The 14,113-nt window shown below is 43.5% G+C and overlaps 7 protein-coding genes and 1 long non-coding RNA gene across 10 annotated transcripts; 4 read left to right on the top strand and 4 right to left on the bottom strand.

Annotated features, from left to right (window-relative positions):
* Nucleotides 1-2,566: 2,566 nt before the first annotated feature.
* Nucleotides 2,567-5,377, bottom strand: LOC108070719 (dihydrolipoyllysine-residue succinyltransferase component of 2-oxoglutarate dehydrogenase complex, mitochondrial). Its single transcript, XM_017161312.3, has 7 exons — nt 5,134-5,377; nt 4,759-4,862; nt 4,604-4,705; nt 3,953-4,504; nt 3,530-3,674; nt 3,016-3,321; nt 2,567-2,947 (listed from the first exon to the last, which is right to left on the bottom strand). The coding sequence occupies exons 1-7, from the start codon at nt 5,206-5,208 to the stop codon at nt 2,813-2,815; spliced, it is 1,419 nt and encodes a 472-aa protein (XP_017016801.1). The 5' UTR covers nt 5,209-5,377; the 3' UTR covers nt 2,567-2,812.
* Nucleotides 4,785-5,349, top strand: LOC138929033 (uncharacterized). 2 transcript variants are annotated; one of them, XR_011445456.1, is made up of 2 exons: nt 4,785-4,919; nt 4,980-5,349. It is a non-coding gene; the product is annotated as an uncharacterized lncRNA (long non-coding RNA). The 2 variants fall into 2 exon arrangements; XR_011445457.1 differs by having other exon boundaries at nt 4,785-4,924.
* A 300-nt stretch (nt 5,378-5,677) lies between the features above and the next one.
* On the top strand, nt 5,678-7,508 carry LOC108070731 (HIG1 domain family member 1A, mitochondrial). 2 transcript variants are annotated; one of them, XR_001770564.3, is made up of 3 exons: nt 5,678-5,858; nt 6,672-6,919; nt 7,105-7,508. XR_001770564.3 is itself a non-coding variant. In XM_017161328.3 (3 exons), the coding sequence occupies exons 1-3, from the start codon at nt 5,765-5,767 to the stop codon at nt 7,124-7,126; spliced, it is 306 nt and encodes a 101-aa protein (XP_017016817.1). In that variant the 5' UTR covers nt 5,681-5,764; the 3' UTR covers nt 7,127-7,508. The 2 variants fall into 2 exon arrangements, 1 of the variants encoding a protein (XP_017016817.1); XM_017161328.3 differs by having other exon boundaries at nt 5,681-5,858; nt 6,672-6,861.
* Nucleotides 7,509-7,567: 59 nt separating this feature from the next.
* Nucleotides 7,568-8,557, bottom strand: LOC108070730 (antigen 5 like allergen Cul n 1-like). The gene is made up of 2 exons (XM_017161327.3): nt 8,395-8,557; nt 7,568-8,331 (listed from the first exon to the last, which is right to left on the bottom strand). Exons 1-2 carry the CDS (start codon nt 8,512-8,514, stop codon nt 7,660-7,662), a joined length of 792 nt encoding a protein of 263 aa, XP_017016816.1. The 5' UTR covers nt 8,515-8,557; the 3' UTR covers nt 7,568-7,659.
* Nucleotides 8,558-8,649: 92 nt separating this feature from the next.
* On the top strand, nt 8,650-9,292 carry LOC138929029 (tabinhibitin 1-like). The gene is made up of 2 exons (XM_070287567.1): nt 8,650-8,808; nt 8,875-9,292. Exon 2 carries the CDS (start codon nt 8,917-8,919, stop codon nt 9,223-9,225), a length of 309 nt encoding a protein of 102 aa, XP_070143668.1. The 5' UTR covers nt 8,650-8,808; nt 8,875-8,916; the 3' UTR covers nt 9,226-9,292.
* Nucleotides 9,271-10,987, bottom strand: LOC108070711 (zinc finger protein 664). The gene is made up of 5 exons (XM_017161305.3): nt 10,788-10,987; nt 10,266-10,723; nt 9,781-10,188; nt 9,610-9,726; nt 9,271-9,473 (listed from the first exon to the last, which is right to left on the bottom strand). The coding sequence occupies exons 1-5, from the start codon at nt 10,902-10,904 to the stop codon at nt 9,347-9,349; spliced, it is 1,227 nt and encodes a 408-aa protein (XP_017016794.1). The 5' UTR covers nt 10,905-10,987; the 3' UTR covers nt 9,271-9,346.
* A 31-nt stretch (nt 10,988-11,018) lies between these two features.
* On the bottom strand, nt 11,019-12,350 carry LOC108070712 (transcription factor Ouib). Its single transcript, XM_017161306.3, has 3 exons — nt 12,156-12,350; nt 11,254-12,089; nt 11,019-11,189 (listed from the first exon to the last, which is right to left on the bottom strand). The coding sequence occupies exons 1-3, from the start codon at nt 12,282-12,284 to the stop codon at nt 11,081-11,083; spliced, it is 1,074 nt and encodes a 357-aa protein (XP_017016795.1). The 5' UTR covers nt 12,285-12,350; the 3' UTR covers nt 11,019-11,080.
* Nucleotides 12,351-12,363: 13 nt separating this feature from the next.
* On the top strand, nt 12,364-14,090 carry Odj (Oddjob). The gene is made up of 4 exons (XM_017161304.3): nt 12,364-12,637; nt 12,691-13,361; nt 13,423-13,542; nt 13,602-14,090. Exons 1-4 carry the CDS (start codon nt 12,521-12,523, stop codon nt 13,942-13,944), a joined length of 1,251 nt encoding a protein of 416 aa, XP_017016793.2. The 5' UTR covers nt 12,364-12,520; the 3' UTR covers nt 13,945-14,090.
* The last annotated feature ends 23 nt before the right edge of the window (nt 14,091-14,113 follow it).

Here is a 14,113-nt window from a genome sequence, read left to right as displayed (position 1 = left end):
GTATAGTTTCGGGCAATTTGGAAATTTGCAAAATCATTGAGACAGCGCGAGAAGCACCCACGAAAAGTAGCAAATGGAATCTTGTACAATAGTTCTATTGAAAGCCATTCAAAATCGAAACCCTATACTTTCAGACCAAGATCTACGCAAAGAAAGAAACAGATAGATTTAGATAAATAGATAGATAGAGAGAGAAAGGGACAGCCAACCGAGAGGAGCGAGAATATCCTCGCACAGATATTCTATAGCCAGGACAGAGAGGAAAAACGAAGGAAAAACGTTTCGGACACAAGGTTGGGGGATACCTAGTGTAATTGCTTAGAACTAAGAGTGTTGCACTCAAGTGCAGGACCGACTGACACCGCCCACCCGCCCCAGTCCCCTCACCCATCACCCCTAGACAATGGAAATTCCCCAATCGGGCAGATTAAAAAACGAAGAACGTTTGTAGAACAAGCTTAGGCCTCTTTTTAGACCCAAAAAAGCACCGAACTCAGGAACTACGATTAAGCGCGAATTGTACAACGTAACTACACTCTGTATCCCCTTAGTTAAGCTAAAATTAATACGAGAAATTGCACAAAAACGCAAAAACACAAAAGGGCCAAAAAAACAAACAAATGTAGATAATGCCAATCCTTTTGTCTAAACTGTCAATTCTTGGAATGCTATTGAATTGCAAAATGTTTTAGACGAAACGATTGCCGCATTTTTTATGTGATTTTATATGTATACATTCACTTACATCCACAAAGTCTCATTTTATGTATTTTATTTCGACAATCTCCCTACTATCATTATCTTAGCCAGATTCATTTATAATTTATTTCGACTCATGTGATACCCAAAAACGTAAACTTATACACCAGAAAAACGAAAATTGTAAGAAAAACCAACAACCAACAAAAAATCAAAAGCTGTGTTAATCAATCTTTGATAGATCTATGAAAAAATCATATTTTTTTCACAATAAGTAATTAAAAAATCAAATTCATATAAGCAAAATTATTGTTTAGTACATACTTGTTCAAAATCACAGTTAATCATTTGTATTTTCAAATATTTAATTTAACCGCACAACCTCAAAAACCCAAAAATATTGTAAACAACATTAGAAATAGTGTGAATATCATATCAAACAAAAATCAATAAAATTGTACAAGCCAATTTGCTCTAATAACAAAACAAACCAATGCTATTTTTATTTATATTTATTCATTTACAGCTACCTTCAAGTAACTTCGAAAGGGGCAGCCAATCTAATAATCTAATAAAAATATATTTGGGTGTATATATATGTATATGTAATAAGAAGTACATATAATTTTTCACCCTTAAGCATCCCCTTGACAAAGGCTAGCAAAGATGCCATTTTGTTTGCCAAAAACTATTACTGATTCTTCAATCTTCGCTTTGATGAACTCCCTAGATTTTTTAAAGGCATTTCACATTGATCACCATATTTATCTATTATATTATTGTTTTTTATTTATTATCCTCCTTTCAAAAATTTAATTGTTTAATCATAAAAAATCCATCTTTAAATGTATCTTCCGAAATATATAAATACTTTTATTCTATTATACTTTTCATATAACTAAATTTATAAAGAACTAAATAGTTTTCTCACTTGACATCTCGTAATTCGGATACCTACCCCCAAAATCCTTTCACATATTTGGAAAGTATCTATGATAGTATAGATATCGCTGAAATTGTTCAATTTAAATATTGCTATATAGAATGGGGGAAAGAAATGGATTTGGAGATGCCGAATTGATTCTCACCTTCAAAACTATGCAGTTAGATAGTAACTACAAGTGTGTCCACAATCAAAGAGTAATTATAAGTACATATATGTGCTTTATTTTTGTATGTCGTGTACAGCTTTAACCTTTTGTTCGGATTTGGAATAGTTTTTGATTTTTTTTAAATTCATGAAAGCCGAAAATTTCTTCAAATTCCTTCCGAAGGCTTTTTTTAAATGTATAAATTTCTATAGTTTTAAACAAAATTTAAATAATTTACCCCTCACGTTACTGCTGATCAATTAAATTAAAAAATATAAAACCCGTTTTCCCATGTATTTTTAAAAATTATCATATTTTTGTTGAAGTTTAAGCAGTTTACTTGAATATATTAAGTAAACATCACTTTTTATTCGTGCACAGATGTATCATCGATAAATATTTAATCTAAAATGTAAATAAATGAACTTGTTTTTACTCGATCAAAACATTGCAAAGGCATATGTAAAAGTATCTCAAGAAAAAGCTTTGTTCATGTAAACGATAAGTAATATCATATGCAAGGTTTAATAGGTAAGCCAATGCCTGTGAATGCTTCTTCCCAAAACGACTTCCGAATCTATGAAAAGAGCACATGACGAGGTAACAGATAAGACTGTTTATATTTTGATTTAACATCCAATTTGTTTGAGATTAGATAAGATACTTTTAGTCAGCTTTGCATACACCACTAATACATGTAAATAAATGAATAAGACTAATACAGGAATCACTCACACTACCCGTAGTGCTAGAGTAGACATTAATTTAGGAGTAACTTTGAGGTTGGTCGATATTCGTCGTCGCTTTATTACGATATTGCATTTCAGCGTTTATGTTAACATTAAATGTTTGGTGCAACGTAAAAGTTTACTAATTTCGATTTTGCGAGTCGAGGCTTTCCATTTTCTTTTTCCATTTGTGACGATTTCGAAAAACAATAATAAATAACCAAATGATAGTTTCAGATTGAGAGAATGCTAATATCAACTGAAGGCCGTAGACGTTCATTAAGACATTTCACTTTACAAGCCGGCAACAATGATCGATGGATTTTCGACGGCAGCCTTGACTTTCCTCAGGAACAGGACAGCCTCACGCCCATCGATGATGCGATGGTCGTATGTCAGGGCGATGTACATCATGGGACGAATTTTGACCTGAATTTCCCAAAAATACATAAAAATATATAAAACAATTAAGGAGTTTGAAATTCCGTGAACCTCACCTCTCCCTTAACAGCAATAGGCCGCTCAAAGATACCGTGCATTCCGAGAATGGCACTCTGTGGCGGATTGATGATCGGTGTGCCCATCAGGGAGCCGAAAACTCCACCGTTGCTGATGGTGAAAGTACCACCGTCCATATCCTCCACGGTGATGGCATCCCGCTTCGCCTTGTCGGCCAGGCCGGCAAGCGCAATCTCAATGTCGGCGTAATTCATGCCCTCCACGTTTCGGATGACGGGCACTACAAGGCCGCGGGGTGTGGCCACTGCCACCGAGATATCCACGTAATCACGGTAGACAATGTCCTGAAAAAGAAAAAAGAAATTTTAATCGCTTGGCAACACAAAATATTCCACATTTCGTCATCTCGCCACGGGAAATTGCATAAACAAAAGGGGAAATAAAAACGAAATTGTCCGCTGATAAGGAAATTTAAACAACATAGTCTTATCAAAGTACGTCACGGGGCGATTAGAGACTAGCTGTGGGCGGGGCGCGGCGTGGGCGTGTTACCTGACCATCGATGACGGCGTTCACCACGGGCTGATCCTGCAGCGCATAGGCACTGGCCTTCGAAAAGATGGACATGAAGCCCATCTTGATGCCATACTTCTTGATGAACTCATCCAGATGCTGTTTCCGGAAGTTCATGGCGTAGCTGAAAATAAAGAGATAGATATTATTTACATCTTATCTAAAGCATAAACTAAATCTAAATTCTTTGATTAGAATTCGTGTTTGTTTTGATGCCAGTTTTTATATTTGGAAGCCTGATTAATATAATCTAATCATTTCAATTTATGAAACCCCTTAAATTACGAATTTTTGGTCATTTTCAATTACGTTCTAGAAGTGCCTCAATAATCCAATCGAACCCCAGCTTATTTCTCCATAAATAAATAAATATCTTAAGCCTGAAATCACACCATCACTTACCTCATGTCGATCTCGTTGAACGTCGTGAGCATGGCACACGTGTTCTGGGCATCCTTCAGACGAGCAGCGATCTTTAGTCGCATACGGTTCATCTTAACACGCTGCTCGGAGCGCGTGCCCAGGATCTGGCGGGATCCGTCTGCGGGCGGCACCTTAACCTGGGCCACTGCTGGCTTGAGAGTAGCCGCTGGTGGGGCAGCAGGCGCCGCACGAGGAGCTGCCTTCGGCGGCGGTGGTGGCGGAGCCTTGGGCGCCGCGGCAGCAGGAGCTGGTGCCGCTTTCGGTGCGGCAGCAGCGGGTGCCGGAGGAGGAGTAGCTGCCGGAGCAGCTGGAGCCGGAGCAGCCGCTGCGGGAGCAGCAGCCTTGGCGGGCGCCGCACCTGGCTTCATCTTGAACAAAGCCTGGCCGGGCTTGACGGTGTCGCCATCCTTGACCAGGATTTCAGTCACGGCACCGGCAAAGGGAGCGGGCACTGGCACCGTGGTCTTATCGGTCTCGATCTCCATGACCGCTTCGTCAGCCGCGAACGAGTCACCCACTTTGCAGGTGAACCTGGAGGGGAAGAGGAACACGAATTAGATTGGGAATGGCAGAATAACAGGTCCGAAACCTGTTGCTGGGTCCGAGTCATCGACCAGACCTCACACTTACTTGATATCACCCTCGGCGATGGAGTCGGCGAAGGGAGGCACATTCACCGTCTGCTCTGACCACATGCTTGACGTGGTGTGGATACCCTGCCAGACGAGAACCCTGAAAATACGCGTTAGTCGGAAGACGGCTTCAATGGCTGGATCGGAACTCACCTGGAGGCCTCTTGGCAGCGGAGGGTGGCATCATTGCGGAGAAGGGCTTGCTGCTGAGCGGCACAGGCGACAAGCCGGGAATACTGGCGGATGCAGCGCTTCAACTGGGGGATAGCCAGAAAATTAGTGATTGCACAACTAGGAGACGTATTGTAGATCACGTGCGGTGGGCGTCATAAGAGGCTCGCCGGCCAAAAACAATATATTTCACTATTTTTCAGCGGCGCACGCACACACGCATACAATTACATAATCACAAAATGCCAGGCGGGCAGCGAAAGTGAATGGATACAGCATATATTTTCGGAATACGGATCGTACACCTGGCACACACACACCTGGTGCCCCCTGCCCGCATCCACCACACCGATTTACCTCTTGGCTACGAAGGGCCCGGACTCCCAGAGTCTGGGGCAGCCGTCTCGTTACGATTGAAATAATTCCCGTCATGGCTGCGACTCTGCTTCGCGAGTGTGTGAGAGTGTGTTAGGGTACCACTTGTCAATTTTATAAAAATTGTATTAAAACTGAATTTGCGGCTATGGCAAAGCAAAGTCGATTTTGCAGTCCGCCTTATTCCTCGCTTTTTTCCTCGCTTTTAAAAACACCAAATCTTATGTCATGACAGATGATTTTCTATCGATTCCTATCGATTGTAACCAACTATCGCACTAGTCGGCGCCATGGTGCAAGAGGGTCCTGGGTGGTCTCTTTGTGAGAAATGTTTTTTTTTAAAGTCCTTTGCTATTGTTATCTTTGTTTAGCTCCTATTTCTCTGGGGGCGGACAAAGAGAACTGGAAATGATGTCCTGAACAAAGCTGAGGAATCCACCCTACATATGGCACCATGCCACGGTGAGGTGGCAACCATAACATACGGACTGCTAGGGCTGGTAACGCATCGATAACCGATAACATTTGATTACTTCTCTCATTGCTGAAAGTTTCGCAAACTGAAAAGTTGCAGAACTATAAATCCGAGGAAGCCTTTCCACCTGCGTTCAAAATGAGTTCCAAGTCCCTATTCGAAAGCGACGAGGATGCCGCCCAGGCCAACAAATTCGCCAAGAAGGCCAAAGAAAGCCCTTTTATGCTAGTGGGTAAGTTTCGCGAGTGCCACACACGCACACACATACGCACGCTCAAGTTCAGAGTGCCGCCGTGACGTCACACGGAAAATTTTGGCTGCTGCAGGCCAATTGAGAAGTGTGATGCGTGAGAAAATCGGCCAATCTTGACCTTGACCATGAGGTTTACACGCTGAGGTTAATGACAACTCGCAGCCGTATGCGAAATTCGGTGACATAACGGTAAATGTTTCGAGATACAGATACGCCTGGAAAGCGAATGATGTAACAGGAATTTCCGGTGCATCTAACGGTTGTCGTGCGGTGTGACAATTAACAGCTGACATTAACAAGATTTCTTAAGTTTACTATTTGTCCGTTAAAATGATACTTCTGTTAAAAACAAGGCATTTTTATCAATGTTTTATTAAGTTTCAGCCGTATTTCCTGAAATTATTTAAAAATTTAAATAATTGGAATTTATTTTTTTATTTGTTAACGATTTGCTTTTATCTTCACCACACCGAAACTTTCTAATTTGAATTCCCGAGAACCGTATAAAGGCATTATAAACAGAAATGATAATCGAAAACATTTGTTACATTTAGGTTTAACTTTTTATCTAAAAAAAACCTTATATAACAGTCTTAAAAAATAGTCTGCATTAAATAAAGCCAATATAAATAGTTTTCTTTTGTGATCATTGTTCAGCATTTTTGTTGTCAGTTCATGCGACATCGTCTGGCTTTTATCAGCTCACGCGAACTTTCCGCTAGCAACAACAAACCTTTGAAACGGTGACAAAGTGACGCTGATCTTGGGTTCTACTTTTACTACTACTTGCAGGCATTGCTGGATTTGTGGCCGCCGGATTGATTGGGGCGTACAAGTACAAGAACCGCGGGACGATGAGCACCAGCGTATTCCTGATGCAGCTGCGTGTGGCGGCACAGGGGACCGTGGTCGGCTGCTTGACCGTCGGATTGGCCTACAGTATGGCTAAGGAGTACCTCTTCGAAAAGGCGCCCAAGGAGAAGTAAGGACTCGAGTTCCTACTTAGTTAATACTAGCTGTAGTTGTAGTTGATGTCACTCGTAAGTCGTTCGCACACAAGAGACCTCGAACCCAATCCTAATTCGAATCTTAATTTGTTTATTCGATTTCTATTTTATTTTAAACTTTTTGTCTTATTTTACGAAAACAGTTGAATATTTATTTAATCATCACCCTTTTATTATCATTTTTATCTCACATTTACCTGATTTTTGTTTCATTTTAGTACCAAGTCACTGACTAACTAAACTCATATGATTGTAAGACCTCCCTCTTCAAAAGTACCCACAAGAACACCTTACCGGGATAAAATCGGCTAGCCCGCATACATCTAAGCAAAATGTATCTCTATTTATGTATTTTATCAACAAAATATTTTAAAATTTGCACCGAGCGAAAGACGGTGAGAGGATTATCGAAGGAGGGCTGGGCTCTTAACATTTAACAAAGTGTCCAAGCCATGAGAACAAGACAATGTTTTGTATACCTGCGTAAGATTGTGATAATGTTTGTTTTAATTGTACAAGTTTAACATCCAAGCGGAAGCTGTCGAGGACAGACGACAAGATGAATGAATACCTCTCGCAACATATAATATAATTAAATAAAAAAGTAGGCTAAAACCTCTCATGTCTTGTGATTATGAAGGCGGGAAAACCCTCTGCTAATATTGTAAAAGTCATACGATATAAGTCTTTGCTCTTTTAGCTATTTATTTGCCCACTCAGCTGGTGACACTCTTATAAAGTGTAGGTTCCCATTTGGGGTTTAGTTAAGAAGACTAAGAAGCAGAGGTGTTAATGACCTTCTCATTGTCGTAGATCTCCTTGGCGTAGCACAGGTTTGGGTAGTCGAAAGCGGCGCCGTAGCGGTTCTTGCATCCGGAAGTCGACTTCTCGCCTGGGTTGTACACGGGTTGACCCACAATGTTGGAGGTGGCGAAGTTGCAGGTCAGCACGAAATGGTTGTAATAATCCTTTGAGAAGCGCACTGCGGCACATCCCACATGAGTGTTCTTCTCAGCCACCGCAATTGTGAACTTGGCCACATTTTTGTTGGGCAACTCTTCGGGAAAGTTGGCCAGGATATCGGGAGAGGCATTGGAGCGTTCGGCGAACCAATTTTCGATCTGCTCCTTAACGATCTCCGCATCTGTGTACTCGGACTCTGCTCCACTGTAGCTGAAGATGGCGTTGTTTTGACCAGCATAAGCGAATCGCTCGGTGCTGCGGCACTTATCCGGCAAGGACTCACAGGTCTTCACGTTGAGTACAGCAAGATGAGCGAGCTCCTCGCACCAGGACATCTTGGCCATGCGAACAGCTTTGGGTAAGCCCTCTATTTGACCCCCGGCCACTTTGTTTCGGAGTTCGTTGAAGAGGGTGAGGATCAGCTTGTGATGGGGTTCCATCTTTACCACACGGGAATCCTTTGGGCAGTTTTCGCTAAAGTTCTGTTAGATCAATTTAAAGGGTATTAATACTAAAGCGAGGGGTTTCGCAATATCTTTTCTTACTCCTTTGTTATTGCAGGCGATGTGCTTATCCAGACAGGTGGGTAAAGCACAATAGTCCGCAGCAGAGGTGATGGCAACCACTGCCGAAAGGAACACACTAATTGCTTTTGTGAGGAACATTTTGGTGCATTCACTTGACTATTCAGTTGGGTCTGAGCAATCAATGTGGTCGAGCCATCTTTTATATGCCCCGTGAGAGACTGGATTCATTGTTCCACAAATTCAATAGAACTCAGCTGTGAAAATAGTAGGAGTCCCAATCCAGCTGCCATACGAAAGCACTACAAATTTTAAGTTTCTCTTTAAATAGAATATAAAAAAGCCATCAGTCAGCGGCCAGCATTGTCATGAAGTCTTTGTTACTGTTCTGTGACTCGAAGTGGACTACTGTGCCTTGCTCACCTGCCTGGACAAGTACATTGCCTGCAACAACAAAGGAGTAAGAGGTCCTAGATGAAACTCACTGAATTTTCCTCCCAGAATTTTGACGAAAACTGACCCAAGGATTTCGGTGTGGTGAAGATGGAACCCCATTACAAGCTGATCCTTACACTCTGCAACGAACTCCGAAACGAAGTGCTGTTCCTGGCCAACTATCCTGAGGAACTTCCCAACAAAAATGTGGCCAAGTTTACAATTGCGGTGACTGAAAAGAACACCCATGTGGGATGTACCGCAGTGCGCTTCTCAAAGGATTATTACAACCATTTCGTGCTGACCCGCAACCTCGCCACCTCCAACATTGTGGGTCAGCCCGTGTACAACCCAGGCGAAAAGTCGACTTCAGGAAACAAGAACCGCTACGGCTCCGCTTTCGACTACCCCAAATAATATCAGTAATTTAAGAATTTTCGAAATTATAAAGCACTTCATTTTGCTATCCTTTAGGTACATTTGATTTTATTTTATTGAAATGCAGCACCAAATTAGAATTAAAATTTCAGATGAAATGTTAATGTGGGAAATATGGATGCCGCTTTGCAGCTGCGGCACGTGCCTCTAGGACCTTGTGGCTGTTGCACTTAAGATGGCTTTGGTAATGCTTTAGTTGACGGAAACCAATTAAGCAAGTGTCACATCTGAAAGGGAGTGAGGGTGTGGAATTAGTGATTGAAGAGTTGCATCATCATATTTGCACATAAACGAGATTTAAGTATGCAATGGATAAACCATTTACTTGCAAATTGCAACACAAATTGAGCTTCATATAATTACCTGTAATCGCGGGCCGAGTTATGCAGATTCTGATGTGCGCGGCAGGCGCTTGGAGTCACAAAGGACTTGGGACAATACTCGCAGTGGTGAATCCGCTTGCTATCATCCATGTGGATTCTTTGGAGGAGAAAATATTAGCTTAAGAAGGGATAACATGTAGGAAATATATACCTCTCGTGCGTGGAGCGAGCACTGCTAAAGCGGAATGATTTTCCGCAGTTGTAGCGGCACACATATGAACGCTCAGACGAATGGGTTTTCATGTGCGTTTTCAGTGCGGAGCCGACGGCAAAGGAGGCGTCACATTGCTGACACTTGTGGGGACGTGCGCCCGAATGACGCAAAATGTGACTCTTCAGAATGAAGACGGAAGACAGCCTCTTGCCGCAAATATGACACACGTGTTTGGCTTCATCCCGCTTTTGGCATACCTCGATGTGGGTGTCCAGCAGGATCTGGTTATGGAATTTAGCCTTGCACTTGTCGCACTCGTGAGTGCATGGAAGGTTAAACAGTTGGCAATGCTTGGACATTGCAGCTGCCGAGCGAAAGCCCTCATCGCAGTGGTCACAAACGAATCTGAAATGGAAAACTCTCTATTAGCTTTTTCATACCAATAATAGTGGGAGTTTGACTGCATTAACAATGGTATTTACTTGGTATTGGGCGAGACGTCGTGCAGCTGGTACTTGTGCATCCTGAGCTCTTCCGCATCATCAAACCCGAGTCCACAATTGCTGCAGGTGTGATTTGGAGAGTCGGGACTACCGATTGACTTGTTCTCTTGAGAGTGTGCTGGTTCAACATGTATTACCTCAAGTGTCTCATCCGACAACTGAGGTTCTGGAACACCAAGTAGAGCATCTACAATAACGTATTCAGGTGTCAGGTACTCGGACTCAGCGATGTCATCTTGAGCCTCCTCCTTTACGACCTCTTCCTCCGGGGAATCGATCCACGGGTACTCATATTCCTCTTCATCCTTGCCCCTATCTAGCTGGTGTTGTAGTTGTTCCTGGGCCTCGATGCAAACTCGGCGAAAGTGAGTTGCTATCTTCAGGTCAAGCTGACAGTTTTGGCATATCAGCTTAGGTAAGTTGTCACCGTCCTGCAGCTAAAACCGTACACTCGTAAATACCCTCTTCCTTACTTCCGTGTCATGGGGATACGCTACTCACCAGTATATTGGTCAAGTCCTCGATTTGGACCAGAAGCGAAGCACTCGAGGGCTCAAACAGATTGCTGGCCGTCCCAGGATCTGCTTCCTGCGAACAGGTCCTGCATATATCCCCCATGCCTTAAAATTAAAACACCAAAATCGATTTGGTACCAGAGACGGTTTTTGTTTGGAAAAAAGAAGAAGAAACTACCCCCAAAATCAACGCCGTTCCCACAGAACAACAACCAGCTGAAGGACATTCACGTGTCAACGTTGACAGCCCGCTTATATTTAAAATGTAATGTTTAATGTTTATCCACAGCGTTTGCGAGCACTAGCAACTCTCTTTTTGTGCAGTTTGGTATTCTGATGTAGCGCCAGGTGCGTTGCCCGCAAAAACCAATGCTGACAGGTCTCGCAGCTGGAAAATAATCAAGTTTGATCAAATATATTCGTGATTTAAGAATTATTATAGCAATACTAACTGATATTTTCGGTTGTTCGTGTGCAACAACTCGTGCCGCTGCCGAGTCGACGTCGAGGTAAAGGCCATCTCGCAGTACTGACACTGGAACGGCCGCTCATTGGTGTGCGTACGCTCGTGGATCACCTTGCTGCTGCAGCCGCGGAATGTCTTGTCGCAGAAGCGACAGGCGTAGGGCCGGGCATCGGTGTGCAGGATCCGGTGGCGGCGCATCTCGTTCTCCGTGTAGTACTTAGCCTGGCAGACGTCGCACTCGAACGATTTCTGGCCGGTGTGGCGCAGCAGATGCAGTTTTAGGTAGGTGGAACACTTGAACACTCCACCGCACTGATCACAGACCCATGTCTTGGCGTTACGCATCGCCTGCTTGGCCTTGCGAGCTGTAATTTTCGTAGTGCTCTTGGAACTCGCAGTGAGCTCGTCCATGTTTCGAACCTGGTCTTCATCTGGAAAATCCTCTGGCTCCGCACCAGTGTTTTGTTGATCCTCATCTAAATATTTCTGGTCCTGCTCGTTCTCTTCGGTGTGCTCCTCGTCATCATTATCTTGATCCTGTTCATCTTGATTAAGGTGGTCTTCCATGTCATCTGTGTCCTTATCAACAATCTGCAACATATCCTCTTCCGAGGGCGCACTACCTCCCATTAATTCTGTTTCATCTTCAAGGCATTCGGCTTCCACTTTATTAGAATTTTCCTTCCATTGCAGATGCTTCTTTTTGGTGACCAAAAATGACCGATGGACTTTCAAAAACTTTGAGCGGAAAGCCAACATTCTGTCCAGATCCTCTTTACATTCTTGGCAAACGTGATCAGGCATAGAATTATCGAACTCCAGCTAAGATATTGTAACTATTAATACATGTATTTTAGCCATAAATTTAATGTAATAAATGTTGCTTACAAACATGTCGGTGATATCCTCAATAAGTCTAATGAAATGGTAGTTTGACTTTTCAAAGAGCTTAACGGAGCTGGACTCATTTTCTAGTTTTATGCCACAAGTGCGACAAAGCGAGCGCAACGCACACATTTCAAATAAACAAAATCCGAAAACATTAAAATGTTTGTGTTTAATTTTCAGGGAATTGACACGGCAGAAGAAGAAGCAAGCCAGCTGCTCTTATTTTTGTTGACGCGACTCCGGGGTTTCAGCCACGCCCGAGTTTGGTCACACTATTTGTACAGATGGCGGATTTGCAGCCACACTGCCCGGCAGAAAACAATAAATCTCGTTCAAAACAATAAGTTTTAAATATTTGTGAAACCATGACAAGCGAGTGTCGCCTATGTTGCGGGAAGATCTTCACTCCGCACCCGAAGAACCTCTTCGAGAAGCGCAACCAGCGGATTCTAACGGCCATCCAGCAAATCACGGGCTTGGAGGTGGCGTCCCTTTCTTTTGTGTAAATAACTCAACTAAAATAGCTAACTTTTAGATCGTTTTGGAGACCACGCTACCCAAGCACATCTGTGCCAACTGCCTGCTGGACCTAAGCCACGCCGTAGCCTTCCGACAGCGCTGCTTGCAGGCACACGAGAGTCTGCACAGGAATCCCAGCAGATCGAATGACGCCTCAGCTGATAGCGCTTCGGCTATCAAGAAAGAATGCAGTCCCCTGCCGAAAGACGAACTTGATGGATATGACAGCGAAAATGGCTATAACTCCGAAGACAAGAATGAATACGATTCGCCCAGGGAGCCCTCACCGGTGCCAAAAAAAATAAAACAGGAGCTACGGATGCCTAACAGTCAATCGCCACGGGTCAGGATCAAGCGCCTCCACGTGCCGGAGCTCCGGAAACCCACTCCGTCTGAGCCAAAGCGAGACGGCCGCAAGAGACGGCGGCGTCCCAAGCCGTATCCCAAGGACAAGAGATATGTGTGTGATCAGTGCGGCTGGGCTTTCGCCGATATGAGCAACATGAAGGACCACAAGCTGCGGCACTTTGAGAAGAAATACGCTTGTGACCAGTGCGGACGCAAGTTCTACACCCAGCCACTGCTCCGGCTGCACTTCCGAGTGCACCACATGGGCGAAAAGCCCTATGTGTGCAAGTACTGTGGAATGGGGTTCAACAACAGTCCAGCCCGCTGTCGGCATGAACGGTAAGGATAGCCTCCCAAGGCCCTCTTCCCAAGACTGAACTCTCTTATACAAATTTCTTAGGCAAGTGCATCCCAACGAACTGGCCTTTAAGTGTAAAATCTGCAATAAGCGCTTCAACAGCGAAAAGAGCCGGACCAAGCATCAGGACGGGCACAAGAGCAACGAACCCGATGTGCACTAGTAAGGTCCACCTCCATAAATATAAAATCAAGTAATATATAACTCTTATGCTTTTCCAGTTGCGAAACCTGCAACAAGGAGTTCAAGGAGGCCTCGTTTCTGCATCGCCACTTCGCCACTAAGTACCATCGCAAGCGCATGAATCGGCTGGCGGAGAATCCTGCAGACAACGAGACAATGACGGATCTGGACGAAAGCCAGGGAGATCCTGACGACTTGAGCCAAGAAGATATGGACGACCTCTTTGAAAGGATAGACGACGATCAGTATGATGATGATCAGTATGATGACCAGTATATTGACGATGAGGTTAATGCTGAGGAAGGGAAAGACGACCAGATTCTCGAGGAGGAGGAGGATGTCGACTATGAGGCAGCTTACTTGGAAGAACTGGACGAATAGCGGCCTTTAAAATGTCAGCAGAAATACCAGGAAAACATTATGTCGAGAAACTGTGTGGGTTCAGTTAAGAAATTTTTTTAAGCAATCTAAGCCGGGCATCGGATTTACAAAAAATGACTAATGAATAAATATATTATTAAGTTGTACTTGTCTGACGTTTCCTATTTTG

Source organism: Drosophila kikkawai, chromosome 3R (assembly GCF_030179895.1).
Source record: "Drosophila kikkawai strain 14028-0561.14 chromosome 3R, DkikHiC1v2, whole genome shotgun sequence".
Classification (NCBI taxonomy): Eukaryota; Metazoa; Arthropoda; class Insecta; order Diptera; family Drosophilidae; genus Drosophila; species Drosophila kikkawai.
The sequence above is the reverse complement of the archived record's forward strand: the minus strand, read 5'-3'. Positions and strand labels throughout refer to the sequence as shown.